Genomic DNA, 19,899 nt, shown 5'->3' on the forward strand with positions numbered 1-19,899 from the left:
GTTCCCTTGGCTCCAGCTGGAGCCGAGGCATTAGAGATTCCTGGGTCGGCTCCGATCAGACCATCGGAGCCGACATCTAGAAAGAGATCGAGGTCACCGTCCCTTGGCTCCGTTCATTCGGCTCCAGCGTCTCCCCTGCTGTCTGAACGGAGCCACAGATCTCACTCCTCCAGGTCATCGAGGCTCTCTCAGATCACGACCTCCAGAGGGTAGTGAGTCGACTTTTAAAGTCCGAGGCACTGGCCCAAATGCTCCAGAGTCCGACTCATCAGTCGATGCCTCAACTTGTTCCTATAAATATTCCTCCTCCAACTCCTTTGAGCTCGGAGCCGGGGCGTCTCGGGACCGAGACTGTGGTAGCGTCGGAGCTGATACAATTGTCTTCGGCTCCGTCGTCGGCTCCGATTTCTTCTTTTGAAGAATCTCGGCGCCGGGCTTCCCTCGTCGGCTCGAGGGTGAGTGGCATCGGACCCTTGTCCGACCCCTCTCCCTCTCGGTGCTTGGCGCTGGTGAGTTCGGCTCCGACATCGCCTCGAGCCATCTCTGTCGGTGCCGAGGGAGGTTCTCAGCTTCTCGGAGCGGGGACCTCTGGCTCTGCCGGACAGGGGTGCGTTCGAGGTCATGCGGAGTGTGTTGGAACCTTGTTCGACTCCACAGTCGGCTCCGTCCGCCCCTCCCTCTTCGGTGCCTTTGGTTATGTCGACTCACTCCCTCATCCCAGACCGCAGAGAGCCAGCTCCTCAAGAATCCCCTGTGGGGATCTCATCCTCTTCCGAGGCCTCCCCTGAATTGGCAGGGGAGCCCCCTAGGAAGAGAAAGTGTAAGAGGAAACACATAGACTCACCTGAGTCAGTCACCTCTGACACAGATTTAGAGGATTCCGAGGGTTTTTTCTACTCCTTCTAGGCCTTACCCCAAAGGCCAGAAAAGTGGGAAAATGTGGTTCCGCAAACAATCTCAAGGGACTTCGCCTGACGCACAGAGTCGGTTCCCTGCCAGAGACAGAGGGGGGAACAACAATGGTAGACGTCGCCCTAGAGGCAGGGGGGGTCCGCAGAACCAGGGCAATTGAGAAACTTTCTCTGATAAGCCCTTTCAGCATCCCTGAGGTGTTGCCCGACTGCCCACCTTCGGAGGCAGTCGGGGGAAGATTGTCACTGTACCCAGAAGCCTGGCTATCCCTGACTCAAGACAAGTGGGTACAGTCCATCATTTCCGAAGGCTATTCCATTCCCTTCGTTCGCATCCCAAGCCAATCAAAAAAATCCCTTCCAGATGTTCCACCCGCTCAAAGGGATCTTGCAAATTTCAAAGCTGCTTGTAAAAAGAGCAATTCAACCAGTTCCAGCAGACCAACTAGGATCCGGAATCTACTCCAGGTTCTTTTTAGTTCCAAAGAAAACAGGGGACTGGAGACCAATTTTGGATCTCAGTATCTTGAACAAGTCAGTCAAGAAAACAAGATTTCGGATGGTCACGCTGCAGTCCATCCTCCCCCTATTGGGAAAGAAAAACTGGATGTGCTCTATAGATCTTCAGGATGCGTACTATCACATAAAAATGAACATACGCTCCAGAAGATTCCTCCGCTTCAGGCTGGGAACCAGTCATTTTCAATTCAGGGCCCTGCCCTTTGGTCTCACCACTGCCCCCCGGGTGTTTACCAAATGCATGGCAGTGGTAGCTTCTCACCTGAGACGTCAAGGATTCCAGGTGTTTCCATATTTGGACGACTGGCTCCTCACAGCTCCCACCAAGCATCTTCTTCTAATGGCCAGGGACTACACCTTTCGCATTTGTCAAAAGTTAGGCATTTCAATAAATTGCGAAAAGTCTGTTTTGTCGCCTTGTCGTACTATTAACTTCATAGGCGCAAATCTAGACACAGTCAACATGTCTGCGAGACTAACACATCAGAGAATAGTAGACATACACAAGCTGGTCTCGCTCCTCTTCAGCAGCAACAGAATCAAAGCCAGGTTAGTTCTGAAAGTGTTGGGGATTATGGCGGCTGCCATACCTCTGCTTCCATTAGCCAGATTCCACATGAGAATCCTTCAATGGATGCTCTTCACGCAATGGTCATACCAGCAACTTCCGATGTCCCACACCATTATGATCACGCAAACATGCAGAAATCATCTTCTGTGGTGGATGTCTTCCCCTCAGCTCTTATTGGGAAGACCCTTTGTTCCTTCCCCTCCGGTTGCTACTTTGACAACGGACGCCTCCCTGATCGGGTGGGGGGGCATTATCAGGGCAGAACTTTCCAGGGCACTTGGCAACCAGACGAATGCCACTTGCACATAAATGTTCTAGAGATGAGAGCAGTGCTTTTAGCGTTGCAAGCCCTTCAAGACTCTCTTCCTTTGGGAACGATAGCAATCCAGATGGACAATATGTCCGTAGTGCGGTATATCAACAAACAAGGCGGAACCAGGTCCTACCCCCTGTGTCGAGAAGCACTCAGACTGTGGCAATGGGCGATTTCTTCTCAGCGTTTTCTGATAGCAACGCACATCCCCGGGAAGTCCAATCAAATCGCGGACAAGTTGAGCAGAGCTATCCTCATGCCTCACGAGTGGTCTCTGAAAGACTCTGTTGTGAGTGAAATTTTTCTCAAGTGGGGTCAGCCTTGCTGCGACCTTTTTGCTACTCCCCAAAACAGCAAGTGCAGAGATTATTTCACCCTATTTCCTTTACCAGGCCAGCCCAGCAGAGACGCTCTAGTCCAAGTTTGGCCCCGGGGACTTCTGTATGCATTTCCTCCCTTCCCACTAATCTCTCAAGTGATACAGAAAGCTATCGCTCAGAAGGCCTTGTTGATCCTCATTGCTCCTTACTGGCCTCGACAGGTTTGGTTCCCCTTTCTACATCAATTTCTGTTGGAGCGACCTTGGCATCTGGACCTAGTTCCAGACCTTTTGATCCATCAGTCGGGTCAGTTTCATCGCTCCCTTCCCTCTCTGAACCTCACTGCTTGGTTCCTCCAATTCCAACATTAGCCAGGCTTCCTCAAATATCTCACTCTGTTCGAGATATTTTGATAGCTTCCCATAAATCTTCCACTAGAAAGATTTATTTGAGTAAGTGGAAACGTTTTGCCTGTTGGGCTCAAGGAAGGGACATAGATCCTTTCACTGCTTCCATACAAATGGTCCTTGATTTTCTAGCTGAACTCTTTCATGCAGGTTCATCTCCTTCTACTCTTAAGGTTCAACTGGCAGCTATCTCTAACTTTCATGTGGGCATTTCAGAGTCTGCCATAATGTCCCACAAGCTTTGCAAAGCCTTTTTGAAAGGAGTTTTTCTACTCAGACCTCCTATAAGAAATCCTCCTCCTCCTTGGGACCTAAATTTAGTTCTTTGATTCTTCCCCCTTTCGAACCTGCAGTCTCCTGTTCTTTAAAATTGCTATCATGGAAGACTCTCTTTCTGGTAGCTATTACTTCAGCTAGAAGAGTTTCAGAACTTCATGCACTCAGCTGTCGACCTCCTTATCTGTTGTTTCATAAGGACAGGGTATCTTTACGAACCAACCCGTCTTTTTTACCTAAGATAGCCTCGACGTCTAACCTAAATCAAAGCATTGACCTCCCTGTGTTTTTTCCAGAATATTCTAATAGGTCTGAGCAAAAATTGCATTGGCTAGATGTTCATCGTCAGTTAAGGTACTATTTGGATAGAACCAAACAATTCCGGAAATCTGACCAGCTGTTTGTCTCCTATGCAGAAGGCAGAAAGGGACTTTCAGTTTCAAAGGTATCATTATCTAGATGGCTAACATCTCTGATTTCCCTTGTTTATGAAATTAGACACCAAAAGCTGCCTAACAAACCTAAAGCCCATTCCACCAGAGCTTTGGCTACTTCTATAGCCTTCCAAGACAGACTGCCTATTGACACCATTTGTGCAGCGGCTACTTGGGCTACTCCTCACACTTTCGTTTCTCATTATAAGTTGGATTTAGCTTCTAGGCATAGAGCTAACTTTGGTTCCACTGTTCTCAAGAGTCTGTTCCGTTAGGCCACCCGGGACAAGGTGCTAGGGACACGGTCCCATCCAGCAAGAAAGAAGGCGAGAAGAAGACAACTAACATGGAACGTTATGGTAAGAACATAACTTCTATTTTTGTGTTATTTCTCTTGTGCCTCATAGTTGCCTTTACTAGTTTAGTAGATCATACCCAAGTGTAGGCACAGCTATTTTTTCTTGGAACTACTCCTTTAATTTGGTACTTGTTGCCTTTTCGTGAAAATTGGCTTTGTCCACAAACTATAGTTGTTTCCTTGCCTCTCAGTACAGTCTGAGTTGGACATAATACTTGAGGGAAGATTAGATTTAGATTAATTAGCTTGGCCATTATCTAGCTGGGCAGGTGTCTCAATATTCTCAAGTTATGGGCCATGTTTCTAGCCCTACTATGGTAGAAGTACTTCTGAAACTTCTGCTTGACTTTAAGCATGGTAATTCAGGTTTGTCAGGTCCAGGTGCTGCAGGAGCTGGCCCAAGTGTTAGCCAGTATGATTTAGATACTAGGTTGCCTACCCGTGGGGGGTAGTGGCTGAGTTTTACTCTAATAGTTCCTGGTAGAGGCTACTATAGCTTGTTTGGGTGTATGAAAATCCAAACCTACAGGTTATCAAAGCAAATCCTACAACATTAGGGTGTCCTTTAACCACTAAGGAGAATTAGGACACAAGCAATATTCTAGAAGTTAGAGAATGACGCTACCAAACTGTACTTTCTCCCAGTTTGATACAGGGCTGTGGTTTTGGGTGCCATATTCTGGTGCGGTCCCAGTCTGGGAGGGGCAAGCAGGACTTTCCCTTTTAGGGAGAGGGTTCATGAAAACAGCTGGTTTTCAAAGCACTACTGGACACACAAGAAACTGAAATATATATCTTTCTAGCTTAAATCAGTGCTGTTCTGCATATATCCATTTTACTGTGCTATTTGGAAGCAGTCGAGTTTAGGGTATAAAGCTCTCTGACATGTTTACCTGGATGGGATTACATTTTCGGTTTAGTTAAGTTGATATATTCACGTTTTCTTTGCATGGTTGGGGGAGTCCCCTACCCTTGAAATGTAGCTTCGTGAGTGAGTTGCACTGAAAGCAGCAGAGCAAGGACTGCAATTGCTTGCACATGCGTCCCGTTGGTAAAATCCTGTAGCTCTTGACTACAGTTACAAATGGCCTTTGCTCTGTCAGTTGTGCTCATTGTGCTTGAGCAACTCTTTTTTTTTTTTTTTTTTTACATGAACCAGAACTCCTTTTATGGCTGTAATCTCTCTTCTTAAATGTCTGTGTGATTAGTAACCATTTAAAAAGTAAAGTACTGATCTGCTGATAGTTAAGACAGCCTATTTATTAATAAGAACAAACTAATTTGATTTATGTATAATGTTAATATTCTGTTCAAATAATCTAATCTCTTTTCCACTGTCCTTCCCTTGTTAACCTTTTCTCCTCTTTCCCAAACTGTTCCTAAATTGCACTTTTAAAAACAATCCATAACAGCTTTCCATTAATTTGTTCACAGATGTCTCCAGATTTTATGTCGTTAAATGCATCTTTTGTGGGGGAGATCAGAGTTTTGCAGTGTGCTTCAGATATGAGGTAAGAGTGATAAATTGAACATGCATCCGTAGATCCTTACAAAAGTAAAGAACCAGTAGATGATTTTCTGACTGCTAGTAATGGGACTCTGTTCCTTCGATGTTCATAAAGGTGGAGCTACAAGGACTGCTGCCAGTTTGTGCACAGCTCTTTTTATTTGAGTTTCTTAATGTAGTAGAAACTTTAGATTTACTTAAAATGTGTAATGTGCCAATAGCAGAATATTGGATATTCTTTGTATGAGTCACAGTTGTAGTAGTTACTGACAAGAAGAAATTAGCTACAGGTGAATGTCTACCCAGATGGCCTGACTCTGGAGCTCTGCGAACATCTTGGGGATGGGCTATTTCCTCACCAGCTTGAGTACACATGCCTACATGCTGAATAGGAAAGGCAGTCAGCACACACACTGCAGTTTTCTTTTGCTGCAGATGCATGCATATCTTGGTGAGGAAGTTCAGAGGCCACTCTTGGCCCCAGAACTTCTCGTCGAAAAAGTCTTCTAATAAGTGCTCCTTTGAGGAAATGTTTCTAACATCTGTTCATATTACTCCAGCTATTTCTTCTTTTACATGCTGAAGAATTTTGGGGAAGCCTTGTTTGCTTCCTGCGACATTTCTCATGCAGACCTGAAAAGCTTTTTCAGTTACAGGTGCCAAATCTTGTACAATGATGTGCAGTCAAAGTGATTATTTTGCTTTGGACAAACTCACATTGTGGTTAACTGACAAGTTGAGTGGGTTTTACACTTAGAATGTGAAGGAGCGATCATGTATGGTTAACTCAGACTGCCAAACAGCCTTGCGTATCTTTGAGGGAAGCCTTACCCTTTAAAAATGTTGCACATATAAAATAGCCAATACAAAAAGGTGCAGGGTGAAGAGGCTGTCAGGATGAAAAGAGCAAAAGGCCACTCATGATGATGCCCATCAAACCCAAGGATGTCATTACCTGTGAGTTAGCTGTCCATAGGCGAGTTTTCCATCTGTAGCGTATGCCTCGTCCCCTTTGAAGGCAGACATGATGACAAGCTACGCATGTTTCCTAGGTCATGTACCAAGGACCCGGTGTGCCAGAAGTTCAAGTCACACTTACTCCTATACAAGACCTCCACCTGGAAGTGGGTAGTACAGTCCTGTAAGGATAACTCCTGACATTTCTATACTCTTAATGCATGAACCTAGAGTGGGGGACAGACCTGCCCAATGTGTGGTAGATTTGTCCAGAAAGGACCATGCCATGGAGCATGGTTCAGTACTACTCCTTGCAAGTTTGGTTCTTTTGGAAGCATGTGCATATGATCAATAGGCAGTGTATTCCCCTGTTAGATGTAGCTGTACACTTCAAGAGGCATGCTTAGTGAGTTATTTATGACCTGGCAAAATTTTCAGCTGGGTGTGTTGCAGCCTTCTGCTTCTGACATCTAGTGTAGTAAGTCTTGTCCCCTTCCAAGCAGTCAGATGTCTCACTGAGAATGAATATGAGCTACCCCACAGTTGTCTTACCTTCTTGGTTATGACTCTGATGGTTGAAACATTTCATCAAGTTTTCCAAACAAAGGCAGTTTATTGCAATGGCTGCCCGTCTTTAAGAGAACTTTTTAAAAGGAAGTCCAGGGAGATGTTACACATGAGATATTTGGATCTATTAGGGTTGGAGGAACAGAAACCAGCAGTAGTTCTCTAGTTTCTAAGTGTCTGAATATGCTTTTCAGGTGGTTTCTTTAGAACTGAATTTAGTCCAGTCCATCCAAGAAACCCAGCCAGTTCTGTGAGGCGCAACAAGCTTTCCAGTACTTGTTCAGAAATTTAGTGGTGAACCCCACCATTGTCATCCTGGATGCATCAAAACTGAAACTGAGGCCCAACACTCTGCCTAATGACAGAGAAAGTGTGATTCCTTAGGTTTGATGGAATGGTATATGTATTGGCCACCTTTGGATTCAAGTGGGAAAGTATCAAGGGAAAATCCTATAAAAGGTAGAAGATTAAGCTGTGGAAGTAAAGGACAAGACCCTGAGCTTTCAAATTTCCAGACTGATCCACATAGCTGAGTGCAGCCAGGATGCAGTGAACTCTTATTCCATGATGGTGGCACCAGTGGCCATATTTAAAGGTATATGTGATTGAGAATCCAGCTACTACCAGAAAATATTGAGGTAACCATTCAGTTGCTTGTCTTGACAAAAGCTATTCATTTCTGTGAAGCAAGGTATTTTCAGAAACTAGGAGAATGCAATTGAAATGGTAAAGCAACTTTTATATCCACTAATGCCAAGATGCAGTTTCAACTCCCCTTTAAAGCACTTGTCCATTGAGCTTTCAGTTGTTTCCAGCATGTTTGCGAAGCATCTAGTACAAGAAGTAGAATTTCTGAAAACCAAAGAAGTTCACAGTTACTCATGTCTAGATGACTGTCTACTGCAAGCTACAACAGAGGATAAACTGCAGGCGAAGCTGAAATTCACATTGGATTGGCTACAAAATGTCGGGTCCCCCCTACAGTATTCCAAAGTTCAGTTTAATAGCCAGCAAATAATGTATCTTTGAGAAATTCCATAAACTTGAAGTGCAAGGCATCTGCCCATAGAAAAGACTGTTCTTAGGAGAATTTAAGTCCAGAAGACAATCGTGATACTGATAGAAATCCTTGGGGTATTGCCTCAGTGATCTTTCTGGTAGTACCCCTTAGCAAAGCTTTACAAGGTCAAGGTTCAGTGGTACTTGAACCTTTGAGAGCAGTATTCTGCACCCATTAAACAAGGAAATACTAATCCTTTTGGGTGTCCAACAGTTTATCTGGTGGGCCTATCAAGTGAGGAAGAAAATGGGCTTGCCATTTTTGCACCTGAACACAATGAAACCTGGACAACCAGTGCTTCAGGCAAGACTTGGCTGGATCATTAGGGAAACCTCAAATGATTCTCCATACCTTGTGTCCAGTATGGAAGCCAGGAGTGCTGTTGACCATGTACAGCACTATGGTTATGTATTACATAAATCCTCTGCAAGTTTGTGATTCAAGCTCGAGAGCTGTTGGCAAATTCATATGGTCCTCAGGGCATCTAATGTTCCAGCTGAACTCAACCAAATTGAGGACACCTTTTGAAAAAATTCTTACCAGCAACCATGAATGGCACTTTAACAAAACTGTCTTCAGAAGCCTAACCAAGTAGTAGAGGGTACTAGGCCTAGATGTGTTTGCCTCCCCAGAAAATCACCAACGTCCATAGTATTGCAGGAGATGCATACAGCAGCAGCACGTAAGCACAGGATGCCTTCCCATTTCTAGCGGGTATTCTTTTCCTGTGTACTTATTCACTGATGTCTGTTTTTCAGGAGTGTTGCAAAAGCCATGGGGAGACCCCAGGATGATTCTAGTTGTCTCCTGTTGGTAAAGACAACACTGATTCATTTTGGTGTTGCAGCTTACCAAAGGAACAGCCTTTCAACATATCTGTTACCATATGCCTGGGCATGCAGAACTCTAATACCTAATTTACCTGAACATACAGGCACTCAGACTTGACTGCCTGGATAATATGACAGATTCCTCTCAATCATTTCATGTCTAAGAATGAATGCAAGTTACGGAGGAGGCCATGAGGCTAACACAGCAAAGTCCTACCTGGCAGAATGGAGAAGATCCTTCATCTGGTCCAGAAGGAAGGGACAGGGTCCACCCTAGCTGAATTACTCCTGGTACTGTCATACTTGATCTTACTGTTGTATTATAGTGCATCTGTCATCTAAGCCTGTCTACCACTATATCATTCTTGGCTGATCACTTGTTTGTGAAGTAGTTTATCAGACAATTCATGCAGCTCCATCCCCCAATGAGTGCTTCTCCTTTTGTAATTTTCATTATTGCAAAGTATATTTTGTATAGTTCTTTTATTAAAAATTGACTGGCTATGAATGTATCTGGATATGTATATTGTAAAGTCCTTTTCTTTGGGGCTGCATAAAGTGTGATTTCTGTTAATTTTGAAAAGCACAGCCCCACAGTGCCATTTCTGATTCTATCAGGTTTTGTAGATGCTTACCTTTCTATGAGGCTATACAAATCATTTTTGCACATGTACTGATTTGACCTTTCATGCCGATTAAGTCAATGTTCCAGATTAATGGAGTTATTAGCTCAGGTATGGGATGTTTAATTTGTGTTCATCACGGCTAGAGTTACACCATAACTAACAAGATTAGAAGTGCATTTCCTCAGCTGGTCAGTGAAAGTCCCTTTTTTTCTGTCCTAAAATTCTAATGTTGAGTTATGAAAAATATTGACATTTTCCTGTTGCTCTTCAATCTAGCTTGAATTTTGGGGGTGGCAAAAGTTTCTGCAACCCTTTCAGTCGTCAAAATGTATTGATAATTGGTTGAAACAAAAGTCTCTTAGCCAAAATTCTGTTATAGATCATTCAGGAATTCACTTATCAGGTAGGTTAGAATGTCTAATATGATTGACACTTTTCTTCCAGCCATTAACTCTGATAGACTTGCCCTAGTTGAACTTGATTGTAAAGATTCTATAGCCATCAAGATTAAAGGTAACCAAGTATGCCAGTCCTTGCTGTAGTTGTATGGACATTCTATTTTAAGCTTACTTTTTTTATTGTACTATTCCTGTAGTATGAAGATAAGTACAGGAACATACAACTTGTATTTATGATCGGTTGTAAAATGTGTTTGTTACTCTGTTACTTTTATTACTTTAGGTTAGTCTCGTATTTAGATATTTGGATCCATAGTACTGCATCATTTGTTTTGTGCTGCTACACATTTTAGTACAGATTGAGCTTCTACTCATTTATAAACCATGTTCTGTAACAACTCAACATGTACTATCTTTTACTCTGGTAATAGTCTATTAAGTTTTTCTGCATACACTTTCCAGTTTTTCTTTCCATTTTGTTGTAGATGGCATAGTTTTAAATTTTGATTTAAAATGTTGCATTGTAATCGTATCTAATATTGTTTCTAATATTTTTCAATACCTTTATGCTTTCCTGGCTACCAGTATTCTTTAGAAATCAGGAAAGCAGCTTACAGTGTACTCCGTGACCAGCCAAATAATTTTTTTTTCAGGCATGGCACATGGAGGAATCCCCCATACTCTTCTGATCTGTGAAGAGCAGTGCGTTCTTCCATAGAATTCCTTTTATTTTGAGTGGTTTGTTCTCCCCTCAGATGTCCTTCTATTTTAGTGTTGCAGTATTCTGCATATGGGTTTACTCCTCTAGTCATATGTATGGACAGTATCCAAAAGCTTTCAGTCCCTTCAAGGTGTGTGAGATGTCTGACATGGCCAAGAGTACATGGGCCATAAAGGAGATGTTGGAACGCACCAGACCTCAGAACTTTTCAGCCGCCAGTCGTACACCAGCTGTTTCTGCACCGCTGACGTCTGATTTGTTTCATAAGATGAGTACCCTGTTTTTGGGGACCTATTCAGTCTGAATAAAAATTAGTATTGCTTGTTTATGACATCCAGAAAGGGTAAGTGTCAGTGCGGCCACCAGATGCCTCATAAGTATGCCCATTATAAGTGCCTTTTCTGTTTGGGATGGTTGCACTACCACAAGGCCTGCCCTATTTGCCAGGTGTTCTTGCCTATGACAATACGTAGTCACTTGCATGTGCTTAATCTTTACCTTGAAAACCAATGTCTGAAGCAGCTTACTTTATGGATAGAGGGGCTCCTCAGATGTCTCTGCAGAACCGCCAAAAAAGGCCAGGACCTTACGGCCTTAATCTACTGCTGAGCCTCTTCTGACTGATCCCCAAACTGTGGCTGATATCGGCCTAGTTCCAGAATCTGGACGTAGATCCTCCACCCCAGATGTCGCGAGTACCTCTAAGGACACCACACTATCCTTAGGCAAGAGCATGTCCGCAAAGGCTGTTCTGGGTTCTAGTTTCTGACGCCGGGGGGGCTCCATTTTCTTTGTAACTGTCTGAGCCTTCCGAGCTCTTGCAATCACCGGTTTCTAGGTAGACGGCCACCGGACCACTTAAGAGAAGAGAGAAAACATATTTCCCCCACAACAAAAGGCATGCCTGATTGGCAGGCTTTCAGTCAAAGCATTTTCACTGCCTTTATGGCACTGAGGCCTACCGCTGCTCTTACTCGTTCCACTTCTCCTCCTCTCCTGAGACTTAGGCCTCAGCCTACCAAAGCAGTTAACTAGAGAGGAGGAAGTCCTTTCAGATTCCTCAGAGGAATCACCGTCTTACAACTCTCAACTTATCTTTCCCCTTGGGATACAACTCCCCAGATGAACTCATTGGACCCTGACTCCCTGGTTAAAGACTTGAACTTTGGTGAAACTATTAGCAGGGCGAAGGAACACTTTAAATGGGGATCATCAGAAATGACTGAGGTGCAAAATAGGTATTACAACCTCATTAAAATGGAACCCCCCCAGCCCATCTGCTGTTCCTCCTATCCTGCCTGTCTATGGACAAAGCCTCTAAACGCCTGCCTACAACCACCATTCTCCCTGCTGACAAAGACAGCAAGACCATGGAAAGGTTGGGCAAAAAGATGTACACTTTGGCTACCATGGCCTTCAGAGCCACAAGCTACCAGACTCACATGGCCAAGTATGCCTTGCCACGTTTTAAATCTGCCACCAAACACCTGGCAGGTATTCCAGACTCCTCTGCCCAAAGCATCACTGTCCTCTCTCCTGGCTTTCTCTTCCCAGGTCACCAGACACACTTATCAAGTGTAGTTATGATGCTGCTGCTGAATCCTCAGCCAGGTCATCAGCATCTGCCTTATGCAGGTACTCTTGGCTTCGTCTACAACCCCTGCCAGATGATTTCAGGGAAAAGCTTATTGATGCTCCCTTGGACAATGCTGCACTTTTTGGTTCTAAAGTAGCAGACCTTTTCAAATTTCTGCAGCAAAAAGGCAAAGAAATGCAGGACCTTAAACATTTACTGGTTTTACCAGTCCCTACGTTTCACCGTAACTATACAGCAAAAACTCAGTTTATTAGGAAGCACTCCCATCCTGCTCCTCTTTCAAGGCCTTGTTGACCCACAAGGAAACAACCCTCTCCAGCTAGAGCATCCCCTCCTTCTAGCCAGAGAATTCCCTTTCAGGAAAGGGCAGGTAGCATCTGACTACCTGACACCCCTACCCTCCTTCTGTACCACTGTTTGCTCGCCTCTCTCACGGTCTCCCTGTTTGGACCCATCTCACCTTAGACAAGTGGGTCCTGTCCATACTTCAGAATGGTTATTTTATGTCCTGGATCTTCACCACCCATAGTGCGAGGCATACCACAACCACCTGCTCAGCAACTGCACCTCTTGCAACCGGTAGTGCAGACCCTGTTAGATCAGGGTACCATAGAGACAGTCCCCTCAACCGCAAAAGGAAGACAATTCTACTCAAGGCTCTTCCTGGTCCCCAGGAAAGATGGACCCTAGAGACCTATTCTAGACCTCTCCTATCTCAACCTTTTTCCTAAAGGTCCCTACCTTCAAAATGCTGACCCTGCCAGCCCTTTTCCCTCCCATAATCCCACAAGGATTCCTGGTTACATTAGATGTAAAGGATGCTTATCTCCACTTCCCTATCAAACCCACCCACAGGGAATACTTGAGATTCTTGGTGGGTTCCTCTCACTTGCAATTCTCTGCCTTAACTTTGGACTCTTAACCGCACCCAGAGTGTTCACCAAATGCTTGGCACCAATGGTGGCTTACTGTAGGACAAAGGGAATACAGATATTCCCCTACCTGGACGGCATGTTGATCCAGGCTGCCATCCAAGAAACCCTCCATGGACACATCCCCTTGTGGTGACCCACCTTCAGTCACTGGGCTTTCAGATAAACCTCCCAGAATCTCATCTTCAACCAACCCAAGACATTGTATTCCTTGGGTGAAGGATCCACTCAGAAAAAAACTCACAAAAGTGAGTTAATTGACGGAACATCTCCTCCTTGTCCTTCACTCCACAGAGCTGACTGCAAGGCAGTACCTCAAACTTCTGGGCTACATGGCAGCTACCATACCCATGCTTCCTTTAGCAGGATTGCACACGGGAAAGCTACAGTGGCACCTTTGGTCAATATGGAAGCAACGCAGCCATCCTCTGGAGCACATTGTTCCAGTACTAGCCTGCCTAAACAAGGAAGTAGTATGGTGGTTGGATCAGATGAATCACAACCCAGGCCTTCCTCTCCCAACCACCTCAACCCACTCAGGTCATGTACACAGATCCCTCAGACCTGGGATGGGGAGCCACCCTCTGCCACCGAAAGGTGCAGGGCCTGTGGCCAAATCGCCTCAAATCAGAACACATCAATGCCAAATAGGTGAGGGCAATCCCCCTAGCCCTCCAGGCATTTCTCCATTTCCTATAACAGGGACCCCTTCTGATATACACAGACAACACCACTGTACTGTGGTATATCAACAAACAGGGAGGGACCAAGTCCTACCTGTTCTGCAGACTAGCCCTTTTGGTTTGGAAATTGGCCACCTCACAGGGAATAACCCTCCAGGTGACTTACATTTCCTCTCTCCACAACTCACAGGCAGATTATTTGAGCAGACCAAGCACAAACAACCACAAATGGATACTTCACAGAGATGTCTTCCTGGATCTGGTCCACAGGTGGGGTATACCTCAAATAGACCTGTTTGCCTCCGCCATCAACAAGCAACTTCCTGGCTTCTGCACCAGGATGCCAGAACCACAGGCACTGGCAACAGATGGCTTCTCAATTTCCTGGAAGGGGAAATATCTAGATGCACCCCCCCTTCCCACTCATTCAGAAGGTCCTGATGAAAATACAGCAGGACAATCCAAAATTTTGTTGGTGACTTCCTACTGGCCCAGAGAGCACTGGTTCCCCCTCACTTCCTACATTTGTCCAAGGGCAATCGCCACAAGTTACCCCCCCAGAGTGGACCTTCTCACACAGCACAAGGGGTCACTAATTTATCCACAGTGGCAGCTTCTACACCTAACCCTGTGGCTGATCGGATTCTGATCCCTTTCAGACATCTTTACAATGAGTATGTGCTCAGTATCCTGCAGGAGGCCAGGAAACCCAATACAAGAAAATCAAATCTTTCGAAGTGGAAACGATTCAGTATTTGGTGTCATAAAAGACAGCTGGACCCACTTCTTGGTGAACCCCCTCTAGTGCTGGCCTATTTGTGTGAGCTGCTACAGACTAGGTTGGCTTATTCATCCACCAAAGGCCATCTTTCTGCTATTTTTGCATGCCTGCCTCTGAATCCTTCATTAGCATCCAGACTTCCTTCCAAACTCTTCCTTAAAGGGGTACTTCACCTCACACTGCCCAGGAAACCCTGTCCTCCACCTTGGGACCTTAACTATATGCTCGAGAAGCTTACACCAGCAGATAAAGCTTCCCTAAAGCATTGTACTTGGAAAACTGTTCTGTTGTTGGCCCTAACCTCAGCCAGAAGAGTGTCTGAACTCCAAGCCTTTATGGCTATTCCTCCCTTCCTCATTTTCCACATGGACAGGATTACCCTCAGGACAAACCCGTCCTTCATGCCCAAGGTAGTCAATGACCTGTCCTTCAGTCAGGCCATACACTTGTCTTTTTCCCAAATCCACAAGGAGGCAGTGAGTGCTGCATTCCCTGGATGTACACAGACAAATCAGATTCTACCTGCACTACACAAAGTCTATCAGACAGGCTGACCAACTTTTCATATCATTCTGCACTAGAGCCCTGGGGAAGGCAGTGTCCAAGCAGACTGTTTCTGCTTGGATCTCCAAGGCCATCACTTTCTGCTACCAATTCCATGATAAGTCTCTGCAGGTTACAGTTAAAGCTCATTCCACAAGAACCACAACTTCTTCAGGTGCCTTCTTCAAGGGCCCGGATACCTCTACTATCCTGGAGGCTGCTGCTTGGTCTTCATTCCACACCTTCACCAAACACTACATACTTGACCACATCTCTAGATCCAAGGCAGGGTTCACCAGGGCTATCCTTCATGGATTCCTGGAGTCTGCCTCTAGACCACAGCTACCCCGATCTCAGTGAGCTTTGGCACTCTGCCATATTCAAAGTACTGCAACATGGGAATAGAAGGACATAGAAAAGTTGTGTAAAATCTTAACATGACCATAGATGTCCTTCTCTTCCATGTTGCAGTATTCCTTCCCACCCTTCTTCCCCTTCTGTCAGCTAATGGCTTATCTATCTGGATGGCAATGATATGGCATTGCTCTTACTAGGACTTGCTCCGACAGGGGCCTTCTGTTCTGAGGGCTTGTGCATGTTGATGTCACCTTTATGGCCCACGTACTCTCAGCCACATCAGACGTCTCACGCACCTTGGAGGGACTGAAAGCTTTTCGATACTGGCTGTATGTACACGAGAGTAGAGAAGTAAAGCCATATGCAGAATACTGCAACATGGAAGAGAAGGAGATATATGGTTATGGTAAGATTTTGCACAATTTTTCTTTATTTTTGATCCAATACAGAGAGCCCTCTTCGATCTATCCTGTGGTTGAGTTTATCATCACCAGTATGTAGCTGGTATATTTGTTTCCCTGAAGTACCTGCCATCAGGGGTAGATGTACACTTTTGACAGCACATGGTAATCTTGTGCACTGAGCACATAAGCGTAATCATCCTGTACTCTCGCCACTTTTTTCAACTTTTGCTGCTATTACACTGAATCTTAGTCCATGTTATATGAAAAAGTTCCTGTATGTGCATACTGTTTTATTCCTTGGATGATGCAGCAACATTTTCATAATTCTATGGATGGATGAATGTGACTCCTTTAGGGAATGGTCAGAAGGTTTTTTTTCTCGAGAGCTGATAGGTGTGCTGGAGTTTATTTGCACCTGGGAGTTTACTTGCAGGAATGGCTACAGCCTACCTCTCCAAGAAATAGGTATGAATTTTCCTCATCTTTCCCAGTTTCCATTTGGATATCAGGACTCGTATCTAATTCTGAGAGACTTTGCTCCATTTCATTCCTCCATTTCCACCATTGAGTTGAGTTCTGGGAGAGATGTGTTACTGCTCCCATCCTTGGTATGTGTACCTGGATGTTTGTGCCGTTTCATCTACCCTGATCTTGGAGTGACCCGTCTCATAGGCGTAGTATGAATTGAAAATGCCGAAGCTTTGTTTCCTGGGGATTCCCTCAGTAATGACAGAATTGATCAGATTATGTGGAACTGCTGGGTAAGCTTTCAGCCAGGCAAGAGAGGTCAATCAAGGATTTGCCTGAGTCTTTATGGGAGCTACAGTCATTGGTGCAGGTTTTTATCCATGGAGGAATCCTAATGTCAGTGCTAAGTGTAGTATAAGCCTGTTCTACCTTAGGCAAAAAGTAACATGCGAGGTGATGATTACCTTGTGTGCACACTGTGACCACATGTTAATTGGAGACCTTTCACCATCCTGTTGGAGTAGTCGGAGTTTGAACTTCATCTCAGGTTGTGTTGCTTTAGGAGTCTGGTGATAGGTAGTCCTGTTGTCAAGATGTACTTGAACCCCCGGGATACCCAAACGTCTACTTTATTTCTGTCATTTTGGGAGCTCTGCGGTAAAAGAAGTCTTTCACTATACCTTCCTTAGGTTATTCATGGGATGCAGAGCTGCAAGCTCTCATTCATTCTTCCTTTGAGGATTTAGTCATGGAATGCCATAAGTATCCTCACTTGAGTGCTCTATCCCCAAGGCCATTAGTCTGTATTTACCTCGTGGCAGCTTGGAATAAATTCATGTCTAAACATCCAGAGACCGAAGCCTGTGCTGTAATGGGGACTTCCATGCTGTGCCGCTGACAAGTCTTTCCCTAGGCTGACTGACATCTGTATGAAGAATGCATATTACTCTGACTTCCAATATTTCTACTCCCTGATCAATAGCTTAATTGTTCTGTCTCCCAGTGTGAAAACTGAAAATGAGACAGAAATGCCAGTGAAACTGTCACCTTTGGTGAAATTCAGTTACTGGATAGTAAGTACAATACCATTCTACCTGCAAAAAAATGAGAATCTGAAAGAAAATCAACAAGAAAAGCTTTAGAGAAGACTGTGGCTGGGAAGAATGTTGTAGCTGTTGAGCAAGTTATTTTAAGCTTTGGCTTTCTTCTAGAGATGGCTTTCAGTAATTTAGAGGAAAAAAATAAAATGTACTTGTTAATGAATATATCCAAGCAAATAAAAGGTTGGAAAAATAGAAGAAGCTTCAAAAATGAGATGTTGAAATGAAGAAAAGGATAGAATATACATCATCTCAGAAGACGGAGCACTCAGAGAAAACCTGGTTTTCCACAGCAGGATTTATTAACTGAAAGGACATACTGAGATGCAATTAAGCCAGCAGAAAGCATTGATCCTAACAAAACTGTGGAAGAAAAGTATACAAATGCACAGTGTTTGTGGACAATGATTTTTCACTGTACACAAGGCAAAAAGAGAAGCAAATTTATTCCAGCAATCTGGGAATGTTGAGAGGCAGGTATGAGATTCAAACTCTTTTATATACAACTCTCTCTAAAATATTTTTTGCTGAAGGTTCAAAAACATTTTTGATGCAGAACATGTTAAGGAGGAAACCTATCCAACAACAAGGGAGCCAGTGAGCAGAAAAAGGACCCTGCTTTTCTTATTCTTCTGATAGTAAAGCTCATAGAGAATCTGTGCTAGTGAAATCTTTTCCAGTGTTCCAAAGGAAAATGCTTGCGAGTCCAAAAAATCACTGGAGAATAATGGGCATCTTGGACTTGAACCATAATCTGATGTTGGGAGATGGAATAAGCACGAAGATGACCAGCACCACAATTAGTAAATAAATTGGAGACTGTAAAGTATCAGTCACATTTTGTGAAAATTTTCTTTCAAAGAAAGTGTCTGAGAAGACTGTACTTTTCTTGACTTTGTTAAACATATGGGTGGACTGTAAAGCATATTCCCCACATATGCCACTGATGTTTAGAAGGACTGTAAAGGGGAAAAAAAACAACTGCAAGAAAAACAATTTTGTTCGTAGTAAAAAAAATCATGATATGAAGTGCATGTTATATTGTAAAGCAGTTTTGTATACTGTGGAGTTGGGGGTATTCTAAGTGCATGTATGTGGTGGAGAGAGTGTGACTCTTGCATGCGTTAGAAATAGTAAATGATTACTTTTTACTTGTAAGAAATGTAGGCTTTATGGTATAACAAGAGAAGATGGGCTGGACGGAAGCAAATTTTGTGCTGCCATGGATGTGGGGGGTGTAACAGTTTACTGATTTTATATGAAAAATTGAGATCATTTCCCTTTTTTTTTTTTTTTTTTTCTCTCAGAGAGTTGATGGTCTAGATTAATATGCTTTGCTTGAGCTATAGGCAACATTTTTTGTAAGCAAATAGGCTTGAAAAAAGAGGGTGAAAGCCAAAAAAAAGCAAGCTTCTTGCATTTGCAGAGGTATTAGCTTGCTTTTTTTCCCCATTAGAAAGTTCTCTAAGTGGGAGACTGTCTGCAGCTAAAGCCAGGTGGCCAAAGAATTCTGTACATTCTGTTTAGAGTGAAATTTACAAATTTCCTTTATGCAGCCATAAAGTTGTGATCTGATTTTTCTCATTGCTGACCACCAGTACGTGCAGACAAACTGTAGGTATAAGCAGCTAATCTTGAAACTTCCAAGTATTCTTTGCTAAGAGAAATGCAAAATTTAAAGATAGAGTGGCAAGCCATTCAGTAAAAAATAGTTTGAAACAAGGGGAAGTGAATAAGAGATGGTAGCCTCCCCAGCTGCCTTAATACTGCTTGCATTTAGTAGAACGATGCACAATTTAGTCTTACTGAATGTTAGCCACTGCACTGTTGGGGCCAAAAGTTAGTTTTCTGAAAGCAAAAAAAGCTATTTTTCACATCTGGGGTGGGAATAGATATGAGAAATGAACAGACAGCAGTCAGTTTGTAACATGCCCCTTAGTATGTAGTATGTGTAATCTTAATTTTAGGTTAGGTAATGCCTGAGAATGCAGCTTTCCATTTGATTCAGTCCTTCCTGTCTGAAGGGCTACATTTCGTTTGTTGAAGATCTACATAGGTTTGCATGCTTGTTCTAAGTTAATAGTGAATGGTGGCGATTTGAAAATGTATTTAGGTTTTTTTTGTTTTTTGAGGGTTTTCATTTAAGCAAACAGTTTTGAAAAATGTGAAATAGGTTTCAGTGGAAGTGAGAAGAAACAACTGTATAAAGATCTGCCTGCCAAACCGTGTATGCATGTAAGACAAAAGTTGGAAATGCAT

At 43.8% G+C, this 19,899-nt stretch overlaps 1 protein-coding gene across 1 annotated transcript in view; it reads left to right on the forward strand.

The window, feature by feature from the left end:
• Positions 1-19,899, forward strand: part of HERC3 (HECT and RLD domain containing E3 ubiquitin protein ligase 3) — a 1,624,372-nt gene that overhangs the window by 458,499 nt on the left and 1,145,974 nt on the right. Inside the window, exon 9 of the mRNA XM_044060395.1 lies at positions 5,544-5,620. Within this exon, the coding sequence (XP_043916330.1) occupies positions 5,544-5,620 (77 nt within the window). The remainder of the gene's footprint in view (positions 1-5,543; positions 5,621-19,899) is intronic.

This window comes from Protopterus annectens, chromosome 2.part0 (assembly GCF_019279795.1).
Source record: "Protopterus annectens isolate FY-2018-M chromosome 2.part0, PAN1.0, whole genome shotgun sequence".
NCBI lineage: Eukaryota > Metazoa > Chordata > Ceratodontiformes > Protopteridae > Protopterus > Protopterus annectens.